This window comes from Condylura cristata, unplaced genomic scaffold (genome assembly GCF_000260355.1).
Source record: "Condylura cristata isolate star-nosed mole 26May11 unplaced genomic scaffold, ConCri1.0 scaffold00018, whole genome shotgun sequence".
NCBI classification, from domain to species: domain Eukaryota; kingdom Metazoa; phylum Chordata; class Mammalia; order Eulipotyphla; family Talpidae; genus Condylura; species Condylura cristata.
Window position 1 is genome coordinate 19231963 of NW_004567119.1, and position 20983 is coordinate 19252945.

Consider the following 20983-nt stretch of genomic DNA (forward strand, 5'->3'; position numbering starts at 1 on the left):
TGCGGGAGGACGTCGGCCCGGACAGCTCAGCGCCGGCCAATCCCGAGCGTCCATGCAAATGAGGCTCCTTATCGGGCTGCAGCTCCGCCTCCGCAGGCCCGGGCGGTAGTAACCCATTCATGGGGCCCGCGCGCGGCTGCAGCCCGGTTCCGCGGCGCTCTCAGCCACCGCCTCCTCTCGGCTCTGGGTCTTCCCCTTCCTTTTACAACTGATCCTGCTGGGGATTTTTTTTTTTTCTAAATTGGAGCGGTGGGGAGTAGTAGGGAGGGGGGATAAGGAGGAAGGAGAGAGATTAGGTAGTCATCAATCTCCTCCTGTTTCTCCCAGAACAGGTGATGCTTCTAAATTGTGTTCACTTTCTGGAGGCTGCGCTGCCGCTGGAAGGATGCGAGCGACCTAGGGCAGAGGGCCTGTGGGGGCAGATTTGAACTTGCGGAGGATAAAACCCAAACTTGACATCCGACTCTCTTGACAAGGAGCGAAGGACCGTTATCTTTCTCTCTTTTCCCCCCTTTTCTAAGAGGCTCAAACTTCGGCACTTGATCCTTTGGATTGTTTTGGAGGAGACGGTTTGGTGACAGCATTGGAAACAGTAAGGACTGTGTTGTAACTCTTATTTTTAAAGCGACTGTAGAGCAGACTTTTTAAATGTTTGGGATTCAAGATACTTTAGGAAGAGGACCAACTCTGAAAGAGAAATCGCTGGGCGCCGAGATGGATTCGGTCAGGTCCTGGGTCCGGAATGTCGGCGTAGTGGACGCTAACGTCGCGGCGCAGAGGTAAGGAGACGACTGCGCGATCATCACGCTCGCAAAGTCTCTCCCTTTCGCTCCCCTGCTCTCACTGCCTCTCTCTGTTCTCCCCCCTCCCCTCGTCCTCTCTCCCCCCCCCATCTGTCGCTCTGGCCCAGCGCTCGCTGGAGCTCGCCCTCGGGCAGGCATGTCGCTGCAGTCAGGGAAACACTTACCCCGCAGCTAGCTCTCGAGTTTTTTTTTTAACTGCCTGGGTTTGCCCCCTATAGACAACTCTTTGGCAGGGAAAATGACAAAGTAGCACCGGACACCTCACAGCTCAGGCCCTGGTCCCGCGCAGACAGCGGAGCGCGAGGACCCGGGCTAGTAGCCGTGGCCGAGAGACGAGTGGCGGCTGCCGCCGACTCCCGGGTTTCGCCACGCGGCTTTCGAGCGCGGCTCCTCCAGCATCTTGCCGGAAGATTCCTGGAGGCCGGGAGCCGGCGTCTGGATGGCGGCGGCGGTTAGAGTCACTGGAGAGGCCGCAGCGCGGCTTGGGAAGGCAAAGCGGCCCGGAACTTTGGGAGGAGGAGACAGGCTGGAGGGCTCCAGCCAGAGATAAAACAGTGGGCCAGACGCTGGCAGGAGGGGGTGAGAAAGAAGAGGAAGGAATAACAGTAGAATAAACAGCTGACGAAGGCGAGGGAAGGAGACGCGCTGCAAGGCAGGGAGGGTTAACATCTAGTTTTGCGGTTCCGCGAAGTTGACTTTGTTTCTTAGCGTCTCGAGGTGGGGTAGTAAATGCCTTATTCAAGATGCCACCCTACGACGACGTTCTGGTCCCTTCTCTCACTACCACTACTGAGCTGGGATTTGTGGTTTCGTGTCCTTGCTTGCTGAGAGGCAGCCTCCTGTCCCCAAAGAGCCCACTAACTTTCCCCTACAGCTACTCCCTCCGTCCTGCCAGTCACCCCCCTCTAAGTCCGGACACCAGGCGGAGAAATTCTTCCTTCCCCAGTCAGAATCGTCTCCACGTGTCCCGGGTAGAACGAACCCGTGGCCACCTTTGGAGGAAAGGAAGCGAAAGTCTCTTGGTGATGGGGACCAGGTCAGACTGCAGCCCCCCGCCTGCCTGCCCAAGCCCACGATGCACGGCACCCTCGGGCAGACCCGGGTCGTGGCTTTTCGCAGCTGTCTGTGCACTCGTTGGGTTGCTGGCGGAGCGAAATCAGCCGACGGTAGGCGCCGGCGCATTTCTTTAAACAAGCAGAACTTAAAGATACCTCCTTCCTTTCCCGATCAATAATTGAAGTTGGAGCTGGCAGCTTGAGTGGGGGAGTATAACCAGTATTTAACACTCTTCATATGAATAAAAGTGCTCGCCCGCTGGACATGAGGCCAGGAGACCCCTGCGCCACAGGGTAACTAACTCCAGCCATCTGTGCGCTGGTCTGCCCCCCCCCCCCATCCCTGTTCAATGTGATCTGAGGACCAGTTTGTCTCTGGCCCCCACAGGTTGGTGGGGAGGTGGGTGCACACGCTCACTATGCTTGACTGCATCTCCCTGGGCCTCCAACACGGGTTTGGTGGTCAGCGGGTTTGGCTGGTACTGCCTGGAGCTACAACCTGAGTGGGAATCCCTTTTGTCACAGCAAGGGCTCCCTCAGCCTCTTAATAACATTTTAGCTTCTCCAAGCTCAACTGGGGTCCCTAGTATCACTTATATTCCCAGTACTGGCGGTGGGGATTCCCCTCTTCCACTGTCCCAGGTGCAACTTTTTAGGGAGTTGGGGTGAGGCTTCTCCCAGTAGGACAGAGGTTTGGGTTCCAGCCTTCCATCCCACATCCAGGGGATTCTTACCTTGGCCTTTCTGAGTCAGCGTGGATGGCATTGTGGGCACAAGCTCCCGATCTGCAACTCAAAGGAGGTGAAGGATAAAGGTCACTTTTAAAAAAGCAACAAGGCACTTTTTGTCCTAACCCTGGGTTTCAGGTCTGAGTGCTGACCCAGTTACTGGTGTCACTTGAAGGAGATCATCGGGGTGGCAGGACTGCTCCGGACCCTTCCAGCCTTCAGTAAAGGCCAGACAGTGAGTTTCCTGGTGCTGGGCTGTCCAGACACTGGACTGCAGGGACAGTTGCAGCTGGGGGTGTTGCCACAGAGGCCGCTGCAACTACTGCAAGGAGTCCCCACTTCTCCATCTGAACTGAAATAGGCCAGGGCCAGTGCAGGACTCTGGACCTGGGCCCATGGCCCACTGCAGTGCACCGGTGAGTTGGTAACACAGTGTCTTTTTCTCCTTCCCTGTGCCCGGTGACATCCTCTCTCTTCTTGTGCAGCGGAGTCGCTCTGTCTCGGGCCCACTTTGAGAAGCAGCCTCCCTCCAACTTGAGGAAATCCAACTTCTTTCACTTCGTGCTGGCGCTTTATGACAGGCAGGGGCAGCCGGTGGAGATTGAGCGCACAGCCTTCGTAGACTTTGTGGAAAACGACAAAGTAAGTGGAGGTCTCCCTTGTCCCCTGGCGGTCTAATAACTACCTCCTTGCAAAACACTAAAGATTCCATCTGTCACTCGCAACACATTCCCCCTCACATCAGCAGGGATGATGAATCGAGGCTTCTCACCCCAACCTCTAAATCAATCGATTTCCCCGCACCTCCTCCAGTCGCCACTCCCGCACCGCGCACACCGCAGAAGCGCTTGGGGCTGTGCCGCGAGCCTCTGCGTCTTGACCTGAGTTCAGGGCAAATGCTACGACTGGAGCATAGTTTAAAACTGTACCCCAAACCGCCGCCGCCCTTCTCCGGGGTAGTCATTTAAAAGATGATCATGATTTTGCCCCTTCCAGCTCCGGTGGCTGGGTGGGAGAAAGTGGCACTGAACGGAAACGCACCGCCCAGCCTTAGCCCGCTTTCCAGACTGAACCCTTTCTCCACATCCCGGGCCTGGGTGTGGGGCTAGGTTTCATCTCAAAAGAAGCTAGCGCGAGGGGAGTCTCTTGCCCTCCCGGGTCTGTTTCTCGGCTTTGCAAAGCAAACTTTCGAACTGCGCTTCCCTGGGTTCCTCTTCCACCTGGGCCTCGAACTCGGTGAACTCGGTGGCCGGGAGCCCCCGGTGCAGGCGGGAGAGGCTGGAATGCTGCCCTTCCCAAAGCAGGACCCTTTCCCTTTCTGCCAAGAGAAGCCCTGAAGCTTCCTGAGCGTGGCTCGAGCCGCGAAGTCTTGGGTGGGCTGGCTTAAGGGCGTTAGTGGCGCGGCGTCCGCCTGTGCCGCGGGAGAGCAGCGTTTCTGCGGGTACTTTAAAGGGGGAGGGCGAAGGGCTGGAGCAGGTCAAGCGGCCTCGAGCCTGGCAAGTTTCGGAGGCCGGCCAGCTCCGGGCGCTGCAGCCTTTGACCCTGGGGGGGCCGGGCCGCGGGCTGTTCAAGCCGGCTGCTGAGCGGGAGAAAAGCTTCTGGAAGCGCAGTGGGAAAGAGTTCTCTTTTTTCCCCATCATTTTGGTTGTTTGGAAACAAACAACTCAACGGCGGCCTGTCTTTTCAGGAACAAGGCAACGAGAAGACCAACAACGGCACTCACTACAAGTTACAGCTTCTCTACAGCAACGGTGAGCGCTGCGCGGACTGGGCGGGCGCGCGGCAGCCGGCGGCGCCTCGCCCGCACCTTGCGCTTTGCAGGGAGGCAGTGGATCCGGTCGCCGTAGCTTGGGGGCAAAGGGACAGGGAGCCGACTTTTGCGAGGCTCCAGCAGGCGGCGGAGGCAGGTGGGCGCTAGGTAGTTTAAGCCTCCCCCTCTCGGTGAGGACGGCTCAGTTTGTTTACCGCCGCCTGGAGCGGCTGCCTGTCTGTTGGCACCGCAGCGGGTGGAGGAGGCTGTGGGGTGCCTGAGGTTGGGGGCTCCCCGACTCTTGACTCGTGTCCATTTCCCTACCCCTCAGGTGTCCGCACCGAGCAGGACCTGTATGTCAGACTCATTGACTCGGTCACCAAGCAGGTGAGCCGGTGGGGCCACTCGACTCCTCCTCCTTGGGGCTCCCTCTCTCCTGTCATCCTCAGCCTGTTCTTGACCTACCGGACCCGACACAATTTTGTGGGTCAGACTTCACCTGCTGCCCCATCAACTTGCACCTTACCCACTCTGTTTGGGGAAAATACACTTTCTCTGCCCACATGTCTGGTTGGGGAGATGGGGGTCAGGGGGAAGATGTGGGGAGGTGAGCAAAGGTATAAGGAGAGGAAACGATTGTGGGAGACGCAGTTCCCCCAAACATTCTCCTCTGCAAGAAGTATGTCCGCACCCGGGGAAAAAAACTTCTATTTTCATTTCTCTGGACTTAACAGGCCACAACTTAGGTTCTGGGCTGGGATAGAAATAGTGGGCAATGAGAAGGAAAAACGGTTCCGTGCTGACTTTAAAGTCCCTTTTCTTTGTCCCTCCACACCTCCCCTTCCTGCTCCCATCTCCTTACAGCCCATAGCTTATGAGGGACAAAATAAGAATCCAGAAATGTGCCGAGTGCTCCTGACACACGAAGTGATGTGCAGGTAAGAGCGCATAGTCTTGCGGAGTTTGCTGCCGAACTGGGCAGCTGACCCGCGTCGGCGACCTAGCGGGTGTACAGTCCCGGGGCACCCGCTTACAGGAGGGAGGGGGCGCAGGGAGGGAGGCCCACCGGAAACACGTGGCCTGGCAAATTCACGAGAACTTAAAGGCAAGTTTCTTAGAGCACAGCAGGTAGGACTGAAAGGGAACCTTCTCCACGCAGGATGCCACCCCCTGGCGTCTGAGGAGTTTCCTCACCACGGGGAAAGTCTCAGCTGCCCAGCGGTAGCCGGCAGCCTGCAAAGGGCTTGGGATCCGGGTTTTCCCAGAACAGGTCTCGGCCATGCGGAAAGGATCGTACTGGTGGGTTCCTGTCCATCTGGCCAGCTCTTGGTCCTCTAGGAGGGGACACTTGTGGCGTTACGGAGTCAGAGCAACCGGAGGACTGCAGTCTGGGCGAGGGGCAGCCTTGGGTTGAGCGGCCAGGTTCTGGGCGACCGCCTCCCCTGTCCTGAAGCTCAGGCACCTGTCTGTGACGCGCGCGAGCACTGGCTTTTTCCCCCGGGAGTGACTTCCTAAGGCCCTTGGGTTAGGGAAGTTTCTTAGCTCAGGAGGAACAGCGGCTGGATAAATCAGTCCAGTTGATCGCCAGTCGATGAGAGGGCCCTGCTCAGGACCTCCTCAGGAAGATCTGGGGTCTGGACCAACAGGGAACTCGGATAACCAAGTTGTCAGAGGTGCAAATTCCTAACCTTTCAGGTCTTCCTCACCCCAGATCAATTCATTGTTTCTTGATTTATTTATTTTTTTGCTAACTAGCAGAAAATTTCAAAAAATTGGAAGAACTTCACTCACTTATTTATTATTTTTTCAGTGAATATTTATGGAGTGTCTAGTATGTGTTGGGGAACCCTCTTCGCACTGGGGATCCTACGGCACATATACATACATACATACATATACAAAAATATACATACATATACATAAAACATACATATATGTATGCATAAATGGTGCAAAGAGTGATTATTTTACTATAAAAAATTAAAGTGCTTATCCCATACTCATTTTTCTTTCTTCAAAGATCTATGACTGGAGCAACATCTCAATTCTCCCTCACTCTGTTAGTGCTTTTGTGAGTGTTCTTCAATCTCAGACTTGCTAGTTTTGGGTAGCAAAGCATCTGAGTTAGTTTGGACTACTTTATGGGCAGCTTCGGGGTTCAGTGTCTATCGCCCCCCCCCACCACCAGTAGAGAAGAAACCATAACAATTAGGCGTGTTTATTTTGGTTTTGACCAAGTACCAGAAAAACAAACTTTGCCAAATGCAAAGTTCAACTCTGCCAGTGGCCTCAGCTGAGGGGACCCCAGGCTTCCCGGCAGAGCTGGAGGTGCCCTGAGAGGTGCTCCTCCATGTAATGAGTGAAATAGCTACTTCATTAACCTACGGCCCCCTGATAGATCCCTTCAGAAAGAAAACACAATTCCAAGATGAACTTGCATGTAATACCCAGGTTAAATAGTCAAACACTTTGATTTGGTTGGTTAATCAGAGGGTGGATTTTTATTCCTCTTTATACTTTTAAATATCTTGGTTAAGAGAGATTATCTCCTGAAAAGAAAACTAAAAAAAAAAAAAAAAAAGCAAAAAAGAAAAGGTAAAAGTTACTGTTTATTCTAGGGCCCTCTTTGGAGACAATGGAAAAAAAAGAGAAAAAAAAAAAAAAAAAAAAAGCAAAAAAACCCCCGGCCCATTGTCTAACAAATTATTCCTGTCTCTGTAAATAATACTCCCACACCCCATCCAGCTGTAGTTAAGACTGACATTTTTATTTTTAAGCCCAATCAAATCCTCCTCATTTTATGCTGTTTAAGTAGCAGCATCAATTTTTAAAGCTTCTAGTTTAGTCTGCATTAGTAACACAATATAAAAATTTAATGTACTGTAACTTTTCTGCATTTGAGATTTGGGATGATGCTCTGCTTTTTTTCTTCCCAAACTAGGAAGAAAAGCAAATATTAATTATGGGTAAATAAATGAGCCATTGGATGGGTATTGTGTCAGGGGTGTGTGTGTGTGTGTGTGTTTGTGTATTGTGTGTGTGTGTGTATTTGGGGAGATGAGTGGGGGAGGGCGATGGCAAATATTGGCTGTACCTAAAAGGGAAGTTCTCATTCAATCTGTCAGTCAGAGTTGCTTGATTCCCAGTAAGGGGAGAAAGTTCCTTCTCCCACAATTTCAGAGGCAGTTATAACAGAAAGATGGATCGCTTGCCCTGATCTTCAATGGTTATTGCATGTATAGTGTCTAGTGTCACTTGCTTGTGTTCTTGGGCATACCTGGGAATTTCCCTGATGGGTTTATGTTCTGTAATCCTTAGTGAAAAGCTCATAAATTGGTATTTAGCTTGGGGGGGGGGAGTTGGAACAAAATAAATCTCTTTAGGAATAACTTTTTGTCCCTTCCCAGGTTGTCTCTGCTTCTTCCCTGCGTTAGTTCATTTTGCCAGTTATTAGCGAGGAGAAATCTAGTTGTTATGTTGCTGCCAGCCACCCCTGTGCCCTCAATGCTCAGAGGGTTAAAAGATATTATAATTTGAACAGAAGTCGTCTCAAGGCCTACAGCTGGCTAATAACAGAGTTGTATTGAGCGCGAGCAAACCCCACAGCTGTGACTTCTCGCCACAAGGCGCAGGCTAGACAGGGCCCTAATCAGATGGGCCAGCCGGGCAGTGGGGGCCAGTGTCTTTATGGCCAGATGGTGTGAATTTAGACACTTTTGTTATGCAATCGCAGGGAGGAGTTGGGGAGAAGAAAACAAAACAAAAGCCACCATGCTGTGCGCTTATTTGAGTTTGAAATTAGAGACAGATTTTTGAAAGTTGAGGGTTGAATTTTAATACCGATTTTGGAGGGGAAAGGGCACATTTGCTGGTCTGGGCTCACTGGACAACCTGTGTCCCTGGCCGTGTTTTTTTCTCTTCTCCAGTCACCTCTTCTACCTCTTTTTCTTTTATTCTGAAAAATGCAGGTAAGATTCAGGATTGGGATAAAATTTCTCATATTTCTTCCTCTCCAGCACCCCCCCCCCCAACTTGTTTTATTTATTTATTTTTGTTTCCCTCTTCAAAGACTCCATGTGGAGATGGGAAGGGCAAAAGAGAACCGTATGCAAATTGAGGCAGAAGTTTCTTTAAATATGTACAAAAATAAAACAAACCTGACTAAGCCAAGCAAGAGCAGAGGAAGAGGTTTCATTTTCATTCATTAGGTAAAAAGGCACTTCTGAATCTCTCTGTGGGAGTTGAGAATACAGTGCTAACCAGTACCAACTTCCATTTCCTCTTCTCTTTGTTTAATTTCCCATTTTAAAGTCCTATTCCATTGTAAAAACACTTGTCAAAAACTTCAGAGTTGTTTGTTGGAAAATGACCCTAACAAGTCTTTTAACTAGACTAGCTAAACCTGAAATTGGTTACGCAGGCTTTCTCCACACAGAAAGGGGAGAGAGAAGTGAGTTTGCTGTCAGAATAATTCAGGGACCCCTTTCCTTTGTGTCACCCACCGACATACCTGACTCCAGAGTGCTGGCTTGGCATCTGGGTTCATGAATGTCTTCCCCTTCTATTTCCCTTTGCTAATGCTCACGTTGCTGGCATAGGACTGAGTACTATTTAGGAAACCAATAAATACTAACTAGGACAACTTGATGAGAAAAGAAAGAAAGAAAAAATTAGCTTTGACTCAAAGAAATCTTTAGAAGTGCTCAAACAGTGCAAAACCACCAACTCCAGTTATTTGTATACTTACATCTTTTCTGCACTGACCGTCCACAGAGAGATTATACTTAAGCAAGTTGTTGTCGAACAATGGAGATGGAGCCCTAGTTTCTCTGCATTTTTCCTTGAATAACATTTCCTTCCCTGAGTCGATTCCCCACGTTGTATTGTGCTGGCACCAGGCTTACATTTTTATCTGTTTTTCTTTTCCTCCAGAGAAAATCCCCATGGAAAGCAGCTGAATTCAGCTAAGCAATTTTGCAAACTTACTCAGTCTCTTCAGAATTATTCCTACTCAAACCAAACCGATTGGCACAGTCTGACAGTGTGTGCTCTTGTAACTGAATTGTACCCAACATTGCACATATTTGGGGTTAGGTGGACGTGCTGGTGGTGTCCAGGAGAGTTGAGTTTGAAGGCCTTTAGGTAACTAGCACTTACCGGGTTTTTGTAATTGTGTTGCTAAGAAGAAAACCTTGCTTGACCAGCAGAGGTATTTTGCTGAAGTAAGCAACAGAAACAGGAGCCGAGGCAGATGAAGTGGGTGGGGGTGGAGGGTTGGGAAAGAGAGACAAGGGCTTTAGAAGGTGGAAGAGCAGCTGGCCAGCATTTTTATTGGTGTTAATCTTGGGGTGGATAGAAATTTTAAAAGTTAAGACCTAATATAATTTCAAAGGCAAAATATTACTTCAGAAATTCCCAGTGGCAAACTCAGGTGTTAAAAAATTGAGACAATTTTCCTTTTGCTTCCTACTAATTTGATTACATTTCTTAAAACCTCATTGTGCCCATCTGGTGAAAATTCTTTAGCTTCTCTGGAGTAAATTTTACTTTTTGAGAATGGTAGAATTGTTCACTGAATAATACACAAGTCCCTGCAGGAGAGAGATGAAGGTTTTAAAAGTTTTAAATAATATTGGCCTGTGATTCTGTGGGAGGTCTGAGAGGGCAGGTGGACAGCAGAGTACCATGAAAGAAACCTGTGACCAGTTGTTGTCCGGCCTTTGGGTCTGTGCTGTCACGTGACTTCTTTCCTTACCTGTCATCACTTTTTTTTTAAAATATTTATTTATTTATGCATACAGAACTGGGGTACAGGCCAGAGGCTCAGGGGAGGTGAGAGGCTTCACCAGAGACAGAGTGGGGAGCAGAACAGGCAGATCGACGAAGTACACTGCTGAGGGGAGCAGCGGGCGGGTCAGGAGAGGTCTGCCACGCCATGTGGTCACCTCCGGGGCAGGCGGGAATCGAACTCATGCGAAAGCGGCTTTAGATTCTCAGTGCTGTGCTTTAACCCGCTGTGCCACCAGGGAAGGCCACCTGTCATCACTTTTAAGGGGTGCTTAGGGAACCTCACAGTCCCATGTACTTTTTAATCCTAGCAGGGCTATAGACATGATCTAGAGCCACATTTAAATTTTACATAGAAGGAAAGCAAAGCCAGGGATTCAAGAGATCTGAGGACATTCGGCTGCTAGTTAGTGAGAGCGATGGGTCAGATGTTAGAGGCCTGTTTTTCTTCTAGAAATGTTCCTTTTGTGCTGGATTGTCCTAACTCTAGAGACTATCAGGGAAGGGCTGTATTTACATGTATTTTGGTCATTGATGACATTTATGAGACATATTTTCCAAATACTATGGATGGTAGGTTCTTCCTGTAAGCCAAATCAAGGCTACATTTTCAATCTGCTAGTTTTTGGTGGGCCATGTTGTTGCACCCAGATGAGCGGTATTCAGAAGTTGTGGTCCTGACAGGGTGACAGGTGGACAACAAGGAAAGTGACTGCTGCCACTTCCTAGCCCCCGAATTTCCTTTCTCTTTTTCACAACCATCTAGATGTTTCTTGCAGGTATCTTTGGATGGGAGTGTTTTTTAGTTTCTTTGGATGGGAGTGTTTTTTACTTCATTCATATATTTTGATTACTTAGAGTCTACTAACATTTTTTGGGCATGTAGCTTTCCCTCACTTATTGCAATAGAATTGTCAGACACCATTGTACAAATGTAAGGTGCATGGCATAATAACTTGATTTACGTATTTTATGAAATGATTACCATAATAATTAGTTAGCGTCCATTATCTCAAAAGGTACAGTGAAAAGAAAACACAGTAATTTGTTCCCTTACAATAATTAGGACCCTTACAATCTACTCTTCTATCAACTTTCCTACATATGAACAGCAGTATTAATTATAATCATCATGCTGTATATTACGTCCCTCGGATTTGTCTTGCAACTGGAGGTTTTCACCTTTCAACTACCTGCAGATTGGAATGTTTTGCTCTCTGCTTAGGTCCTTCTGTGTCCTTCCTTTCTGTTGTTATTGTTCTAGGCTCTAGGAGAGCCTTTTTTTCTCTTCCCTTCAGACAATTCCACAAGCATATTTGGAGCACAAAGTACCCAGCACTTTACTGCATGATGATCTTGGGAAGCAGACATTTAGGACTGGGGCTTACATGTTGGGTCATCTTTCTGTTCTGGACTTGGTGAAAATGATTGGTGATAGGGTTGACAGCTCCCTACGTCATTCCTTCCTATTGATATAATACAATGTACATCATAGTTCTTTTCTTCTTTCTCCATCTTTAGAAAATGATGAATGAATGTTTATAAAGTGCTTTGAGCTTTCTGAAAAAGGTGTTATGTAAATACGGTTTATACTAATCCAGGGAGCTGCCTGGGGGTTCTATTTTATATATGTTCCTCTCTTCAAATATTTATTGGGGTATAGAGACCTAAAATATACACTCACAAAATCAATCAGTAGGCGGGATGAAGTGAAATTATAGACTTTGATATCCAACTGTCTGTGATTAAGGTAAAAAGTGTGGCTCTGTGATTTTCTGGGAATTACCCAGTTATAATTTCCTGAGAATTACCAATTTATAAAATACCAGTTTATAAGTCATGGAATGAGAGTTTGAATGAGTATTGCTCACCTTGAGGTTCAGTATTGTTCTTAAATATGGCCCTAACTTCTGTTCTCAAACAGCTGATAGTTAAGAGGCTACCTATAGAATATTTGTTTTTTATGAATGTTCTTACATTTGTTATGGGCATTGTATTAGCTCGATTTTTAACAAATTTCTGTTATTCTTTTGGTTCCTTCCCAATCTACAGTCGATGTTGCGAAAAGAAAAGTTGTGGAAACCGAAATGAGACTCCTTCAGACCCTGTCATCATCGACAGGTAGGGGGAAAATTGGTTTTGAAAACATGTTTCTGGTTTCTTTCCTTGATGAAATTCAACTCTGAGTGGCGATGGCATGGGTTTGGCTATTTGGTTGACTTTATCTTATTGTCAATCTTATACTTTCTTGTTCTGGTCACCTTGAAAGAAATCAGAGTCCCTCTTTTTTGAGCCTGAGTCGCTAAATCTATGACAGGATTCATTTCCAGGTGTGTTAACCTCAGCCTGGTAAGGACTGCATGGATGGTAAAAGATACTGTCTTTCCTGTCTGGTGGGTAGGGCTCTACTCAGTTTCCCAGCAGAACAGGTTACTCCAAGTTAAGCAGCGATCCCTTTATCATTTTTAGTGATTGCTATTGGACTTGAAGACTATCAATTTATATGATGGGCTAGGGGATGAAGGCAAGCTCTCTGTTGCACTGGGAGAGATTCTTTTCTACCGCAGAGGATTGCATTCTGGGTTCTCTGTTATACTCAGAGTGGGAAAGATTCTTTGGGACATGCTGCTAATTCATTGAAATGTGATTTAGGCATCTTTAGCTGTCTGTTTTTGTGATTGGAAACAGAACTTACAAACCAATGAAGAAATACCAAATTAACTTCCAGCAATCATGTAATTTTTAAGAAATCCCAAATTCCCACCTCTAATTTTTTCTCTTTCGTTAAAAAACGGAATAATTCCCTATTGCTTCTTTCTTTGGGTTTTCATGTTTCTAGTCAGGTCCTGAAATGGATCGGAGAGACCACAGTCTCCAAAGTTGTTATTCCAATATTCCAGTGAATTCTCAGTTGGGAGAATGGAAGCTCTGGCATTCTTCCCAGAAAGCCAGCTTGGTTTCTTCTTGGAAAGTATAGCATAGCCTTAGGAATGAAGAGGCTGGAATTCTGATCCTGTTTTAGCTTCTGACCTTGAACAAAGCCCTCAACATCTCTGTTCTTCCTGGTGTACTGGTGGATGGAGGATGTTGCCTGCTGCTGCAGGTTTCAGAAAGCTGCTCGGCTACCCATGGTGACGATGCAGCCTCCACCAAGCGCTTGGAAGAGCATAATGACCAAATGTAAAATGTTTGCTGAATGTGTGTGGTGCCTTTGTCCTCTTAGGAGTTTGATGAGACCCATTTTAGGGAGCTACCGAGAATTTCTTTGGCTTTTCTGAAAGTATGCAGATGTTTCAAATGAAAGGGTGGTAAGAACTCTTTGCGGTCAGTTGTCTTCCTCATTTGATAGGCAGACTGGTCCTGGGAATGTGATGTGACTTACAGCTGGTGGAGCTGAGCTGGCACGAGGACACAATTGTCCTTGCTTGTAGGCACACACCCCTCTGCCTTCCTCCCCCTGCTAACCTAGAGAAACTGGCTGTGCTGATTTCGTATCGCATCATTCTCCAACTTCCCAGAATGCCCTCTGGATTTGGGGAGTGTGTGTGTGTGGGGATTTGAAACCCATGAGAGCAGCCTAGAGGCAGATCTAGTCCTTTCCAGTGTGCAGACTGAGCTCACTATCTTCACCTAACCTTTTCACTAACTTGAGCTTCTCCTTTATGACGGAGCCTCTAACCACATGATTGTTACATCTTTTCTTGTAATAAACACCCCATAAACCACCTTTGGAAATGTTTGCAAACCTGTGAATGCTAACTGCCCCTTACATGATAATGCCTCTGCATCCAGAAGTATTTACTCAATAAAGCTGCATGTAACTTGTACTCATGGATAAAGCAGGGTATTGTATGTTTTCTTCCTATGTAATATACATATTACTGAAGAACATAGTCTTCCTCTAGGAGAAAAAAGATTTCCCTATTAGATTTCCCTGTTTGTGTTGAAATGCCTTAGATTCTTTTGAGAAGGTGGAAATTGGATCTTGGCTGCATATTATGGAGCTTTATGTGACCGTGGCATTTATTTTTACTATCCTGTGCACAATAAAACAGCCCCGTGATGTCTCTGCATCACTTGAAATATGTGTTACTTCCGAAATGTTATGTGTCTACACATGGAAACATACATACCGAAGGGTACTGTGAATTGACTGATATCAGGTTTTAAGAGAACCCATTATTATAAACAGATGCATTGTTCAGCTGACTCATTGCAGGACTTTTGTTTGAAGATATCATTCCCTCACTTAAGCCTTGTCTTACTGCTTCTGAATGTCTTTTGGGTTGTACCTTCACTACCTCATTACTTTCATTTATGGAAATGAAAAGGGATGAAGTCAGGCTTCCTTTTCTGGGAGGGGGATGGATGGATTGTGCCATCCAGAGGTCCTGTCTCTGGCTTCAATGTCTGCTGACTTGGAGATGTCAAAATCCCCCACGACACCAAACCGGTGCAAAGTAGTCTATTTTGGATTTCCTCTGAGTAAATATAGAACTCTTCTCTGCCCTTGTTCCTCTAATGCCAACTAATTATCTCCTCCCCCGTCTCTCTCCATCTAACCAGATGCAGTTAATTTACACCGTCTCTCTTTGAGTTTTCTCACACAAGAGGCACGTTCCACTCTGGCTCCAGAGAAGCCTGTTTATTCCCTTGGAACTCTGCACATTGGATGGAGGGGGTGGGGGGACGCCCCAGGGTGGCTCCCAAACTTCTTCATGCCATGGACCCCTTTTATTTTTTTCTTGGTGAATTGAGCATTTTGCAAGATTTTGCCTGCCAACCTGTAACTAATATGCAATAATTCATCTGTAATTCTAGTTTTCTTAACTAAAGACATATAACAGAGTAGGAAGGAAATCTCATCCCAGAGGTGCCCTTGATCTCATCAATGGCCAGAATTTTTGATCCGGACGAGACGCTCAGTGTTGCCACACTGACTTAATAAACTTCCAGCTCAAACATGAAACAACTTGACTTTTCATTTAGCCCATGTGACCACATCCTGGGCAGATATTCAGTTTCCAATAGGCTGCTTGAAATATGAAAAATACCTTTTATTGCCTTGTGGGTCCTTAATTGAAAACCATTGGTTTTTACAATAGGGCATCTCCCACTGGGACTTTGTTCTCTATTTCCTAAGTCTGAACCCCAGACTGGGACTTTTTTCCCTGCTAATTACTCCCTGCCTCCATCTCTCTAGACATAAATTTAGTTTTGATTTCTTGTTGTTTTTGTGAATTTTTGGGCAGCAACACACCCCTCTCCAAAAAGCCAGGCCAGCACACAGCCCAGGAAGACAGCTGCTGAATCATAGGCTTCCAACAGATCCTTCTGTGGACAGATGTGTGGTGTCTATAGAGTGGGAGTAGGTTTATTAATTTTTAGTGCAAAATTCCAAAGTCCTGATCTGAAAAACAAAAACAAAAGAAAAGAACAAAACAGCACAGAACAACAATAAAAGCATAATCCTTATTGTCTTCAGCCTAATCTAGTCTGTAAAGACTTGTTTATGGAAATAAAAAGGCCCAAACTGATTTATATTTTGTGGTTTCGGAGGGAAGCTCAACTTCAATCTTGCTTTCCAGGGACTGTGCTCGAGTCTTTTAAGACTCCCTTCTTTATCTGGAAGCTTCTTCTGAATAGCTACTGAATCTCTGGGTCTGAGGATAATCTGATGGTCCTTGGGAAGATGTGGAGGAAAAAAATAGAATCCTTACTGTTCCTGTTCTTGTGACCACAGAAAATGTCAAATTGGTGGAAGGGGTACATTTTCCTTTTGAATCTGTATAGGCAATTTTTGATGACTTGCATGCAGGTAGCATATTTTTTTACTAAAGATGCAGGTAGCTCCGAGTTATTTCTCATGTGTCAAATGCTCCAGTCTTTTGTCCAGAGACACCCCTGCTATGTGTTTAGTCAAAACATGAAGACACTAATACAACAGGATTTCTGCATTGCTAGGATCTCAGAAGCAGTAGCTACTACCCCCAAGTCTGGAACCTACCGAAGTGCCCAATGACAGAAGGCTAGACTAGGAAACAGTGGAATACATTCTCAGTGGAACACTACTTAGCTATTTAAAAAGATGAGCTAGTGCCTTTTGGGAAAAACTGGATAGACTTTGAAGTGATTGGACTAAGTGAAATAAGTCAGAAAGTGAAAGGCAATGCTATCAGGTGGTTTCACTTATGTGGACTATAAATAACCAAAACAGACATATTCTGGCAAAACGCAGCAATAACATGTCTTGGGACCTTGGTCTTCTCTTTTCTGAACTCTACTCCCAGAAGAACCATTTAAATGTTGCTGTGCTTTTGTTTATTTTCTTTTTTAAGAAGCCAAACAAATAGTAGAGTGACCCTCATTTAAAAGGGTTACTCAAAAATATCTGATTCTAGTTGTCCATGAAGGGTTTTCCTGATAGTATCTTCCCTTTCTGTTAAAATTTAACTGTGGCAAGATACACATAGCGTAAAAGCTATCATCTTTATCACTTTTGCAAAACTGGCACTTTGTCCTCATTAAATAGCAACTTCTGTTCCACCCTCCCCCCACCCCCGACCCTGGCAATCACCATTCTATTTTCTGTTTCTGTGAATTAGTTCCTCTAGGTGCCTTATGTAATATTGCATTTGTGCTTTTATGTCTGGTTTACTTGATTTAACATAGACCTGAAGTGCCTCCACGTTGCACATGCTAGGATTCCTTTCCTTTTTTTAGTGGAATAATATTCCATGACACGACATTTATTTACCGTTATTTGTCCATGGATACTTGGGTTGCTTTGATCTTTTGACTATTGTGAATAGTCATTCTATCAACATGGCGTAGAAAGATTTCTTCATGTCTCTGCTTTCAGTTCTTTTGTGTCTATACCCAGAAGTGGAGTTGCTGGATGACACAGTAGTTTGAGGAACCCCCATACCATGTTCACTGTGGCTGGACCTTTTTACATCCCCAGCAACAGTGCACAAAGATTCTGATTTCTGTACATCAACACCAACACTTGCTATTTCTTCTTTTTTGGAAAGTTGCCATTCTCCTGGGGATGGTGCAAATTTTTTTTTAAAGATTTATTTATGCATACAAGAACTGGGGTACAAGCCAGAGGTGCGGGGTGGAAGGTGAGAGGCTTCACCAGAGACAGATTTGGGAGCAGAACAGGCAGGTTGAGGAAGTACACTGCTGAGGGGAGCAGCGGGCGGGTCAGGAGAGGTCTGCTGCGCCATGTGGATCTCCTCTGGGGTAGGCGGGGATCGAACTCATGTGGAAGTGGCTTAAGCTTCTTAGTGCTGTTCTTTAACCCCTTGTGCCACCAGGGGGGCCCTGGCTCACATATTTTTAAATGAAATCTTCCCCTTCCGCCATCTTGCTGGAATTTTCACCTGTTGCTCTGCCCTTTGTCCAGGCTTCCTGCTTGCATCCCACCGTCATCTGATGCATCCTGTTCCCACTTCCCTCAACCTCACTGACTACCTTATTCCATTGTAACATGTGCTTGTATCCTCTTTCCTTCCCACGGTACTTGTTATTCCTTGCTCAGATGTATCATTTCACTCCAGGAAAGTGTCATCAATATGATGGCAACTTTCACAGAGTAACTGTGGGGAGCAGAGTTGTTACTCACCTCCACATGTGCCAGAGGGTATTTCATTAATCCTGAATGATGGGGTTTTCTTCTTGTGAATTCATCCAACAAATTCCATGCTAATCTATCTTGATTTGTGGCGTAGAGTCTGCTTTTAACCTCAGTGGTGTCGACATAGAAGCGGTATTTGGATAGCAGTTGGAATTGGGCTTTTCATTCGATTTATATCCACAAAGTCTAGCAAATTCTTACAATGCTAGGCTACTCAAAACAGCTTTCAGGATATTCCCCAGAAATGGATAAACCAGATATGTCATTACTGACATCGAGTGAAGAATTCTGGCTCTGAGAAGGATGAATAAGACCAACATCCAACACTTCTCTAGCATTTAGTTGGCACTTATTTTGTGCTGGGCATTGTGCTAAGCAATTTGTGTTCATTAAATCAGCTTAATTAATCTTCAGTGGTTGAGAAAAGTCTCAATTTTATAGAAGAAAACATTAAAGATTTTTTTTAAAGATTTATTTATTTGTGCATACAGAACTGGGGTACAGTCCAGAAGCTCAGGGGCGGCAAGAGGCTTCACCCGAGACAGAGTGGGGAGCAGAACAGAGACCGATGAAGTACACTGCTGAGGGGAGCAGCGGGCGGGTCAGGAGAGGTCTGCCAAGCTATGTGGTCACCTTTGGGGCAGGTGGGAATTGAACTCATGCAGAAGTGGCTTTTAGCTTCTTAGTGTGGTGCTTTAACCTGCTGCGCCACCAGGGAGGGCCAAGAAAACATTAGTTTTAAGGAGTCAGATAACTCGCCAAGATCACAGCCTGCTTCAGTAGTACAATTAGAGTGCAGGCCATGGGTGAAAGTTACAGAGAAAAAGATTTTGGCATAGTGGAAGGTAATACTTTGGAGAACTCGGACTTATTAAATAAAGAAGGGGGAGGTCTTGTGAGCATAGTCTGGAAGAACTGATAGGAATCGTAGGGTGGGGACCTGTTCTGTAGGAAGTGGGGTATCATTTATCCTGCAATTATATGTCACATTCAAGTGTGGCAGGTTTGACAGACTATCAGCCCCTGGTGTGACTAAGAGGCAGCACAATGTAGCAGAAATGGCCCTGGAACGGTCAGGAAACATGCTTCTGGCCCCAGACCTTTCACCAGCTAGATGTCAAATGTTAGCAGAGGTCTGGCCTCTCTGAGACTCAGTTTCCCTGTGTGTAATAGAAAGTATCTTGAGTTAATGACAACCTCGACATTATCTTCCAGCTCTAAATTCAGTTTTGGGTGTCAGGCATGCTAATGCATCTTCCTTGCTCATCAATGATTTACAGGAGCTATGAATATATGCCTTCTCTGGTCAGACTCCCCATCACCAATGTAGGGGAGCCTGGTCCCTATGAAGAGTCTACAAAAGTCTGACACCGAGCTATTTTTTTTTTTTTTAGTGAAAATTCCATTCCCTTAGGGAGGGTTGAGATTTTCTAACTAAAATAACCCAAACAGATCATCTACCCAAAGTGAATGCATCATTTTTTTCATGTCTTCTGGTAAGGCCTTTGCTAGTTTCTTGGCCATTTTTAAGGAGACAAGGGAGAAAAGAGAGTCTACTACTTGCAGGTGTAGAAAAAATATCTCGTTGCATTGAAACATTTCTCCAGGAGATCGTCTGAACCAAGAAGTAAAAAGGAAAATTTCTTTTGAAAAAGTCACTCTGCTCCTAATGAGGAAAGAAACGGTACTGAAAAACGGTGTTCATTTCTGTAGTTGGGTCAGTCTGTAAGAATTGTACATATTCTGCTTGTCTGGCCAATCTTTCTGGACTTGCAGAAGAGCTTTAGGATTTGACATAAACTGGCTCTGTCATCTCTACATTGGTTCAATCCATCATCCATTCATGTAGCAATATTTTCTGTTGTTCAGTTATTAAGCAAATATTTGTGAACTTCTGGCACCAAGAGACCACTAGGGAATAGTAGGCATAGTTCCTACGCTCATGGCTCTGACAGCTTAAATAACCACATAAAGAAATATATATTTACAAACCGAAAAGTGCTCTGAAGATTAAGAGGATGGTAGATAAGGCCCAACTTTCTAGTCTCTTTATTCCTTTCTCCATCATTGAAAATGGAATCAAAATGTTTGTTTCATCAAATAGACTTTAAATATTTCCTCCTTTTGCACACACAACTTCTCTGCCATCCTCAAATCCACCTCAAACTCTCTGCTAATTTAAATGCTAGCCCTTCTTTCTTTCTTTTTTTTTTTTTTAAAAAAAGATTTATTTATTTGTGCACACAGAACTGGGGTACAGGTCAGAGGTGCAGGGGCAATGAGAGGATTCACCAGAGACAGAGTGGGGAGCAGAACAGGCAGATCGATGAAGTACGCTGCTGAGGGGAGCAGTGGGCGGGTCAGGAGAGGTCTGCCATGCCATGTGGTCACCTCTGGGGCTGGTGGGAATCGAACTCATGCTGGAGTGGCTTTAGCTTCTTAGTGCTGTGCTTTAACCTGCTGTGCCACCAGGGAGGGCCCCTAGCCCTTTTTTTAAGACCTACTTCAGAGTCTACTTCCTCCAAGATACAAATTCTTGTAGCCAAAGGCTTTTCATTTGACATCGGTCACCTATGCTTTCTCTTGTTAAGGTGAGTGAATGGTGTTTTTTCCTACTTGGACTTGCCATATCTTTCCGACTACTCTTGGCTGTCAGACACCATTTGTCACTTAAGCCTTCTCTAATGTTTATTAGTTTGGTTATGATATTAATAATAATACCTCTCTACATAGATGTATCAAATATACTTATGTTTCTATGCTTTTAAACATGTAGCAGTTTTCCCCAGTGCCTCCCACAGTGTCTGTTCATTGACTTGGGTACTAGAGACCCGCAGCAGTAAACATAGGTGACAGATTAATCCCTGAGTGCCAGCTGTCATAGACTTTGGATGATTGAGCCCTTTGCCACGACAAATAAAACTTTTCCTGTAAGCACTTGTATTTGACAACTGCTTAGTAATCTTATCCTCCAGTGGCAGATAGGTACAAAACAATGCCAAAAGAAGATCTGTAGCATTGCAAGGCATCCAGTAAATATTATATCATAGACTTCGCAAGGTGCCCTTAGGGATAGTAAGACTGAATAGACACAAAGCTTTCCCGTCAGGGGCTTATAGTTTAGATGAAAACACCATGGTGTATACAGAAGTAACTGGGACACCACGTAGAGTGTGAAAGTGTCATAAAAGAGGCAGAGATAAAAATTATAGAAGATC

The 20983-nt window shown here is 45.9% G+C and overlaps 1 protein-coding gene across 1 annotated transcript in view; it reads left to right on the forward strand.

Moving 5' to 3' along the window:
- The first annotated feature begins 265 nt into the window (after positions 1 to 265).
- The window catches only part of EBF2 (early B-cell factor 2), a 180240-nt gene continuing 159522 nt past the window's right edge, over positions 266 to 20983 (forward strand). The window contains exons 1-6 of the mRNA XM_004685383.2: positions 266 to 779; positions 3072 to 3228; positions 4274 to 4337; positions 4668 to 4723; positions 5201 to 5274; positions 12176 to 12244. Coding sequence (XP_004685440.1) covers positions 649 to 779; positions 3072 to 3228; positions 4274 to 4337; positions 4668 to 4723; positions 5201 to 5274; positions 12176 to 12244 — 551 coding nt within the window. The 5' untranslated portion in view covers positions 266 to 648. The remainder of the gene's footprint in view (positions 780 to 3071; positions 3229 to 4273; positions 4338 to 4667; positions 4724 to 5200; positions 5275 to 12175; positions 12245 to 20983) is intronic.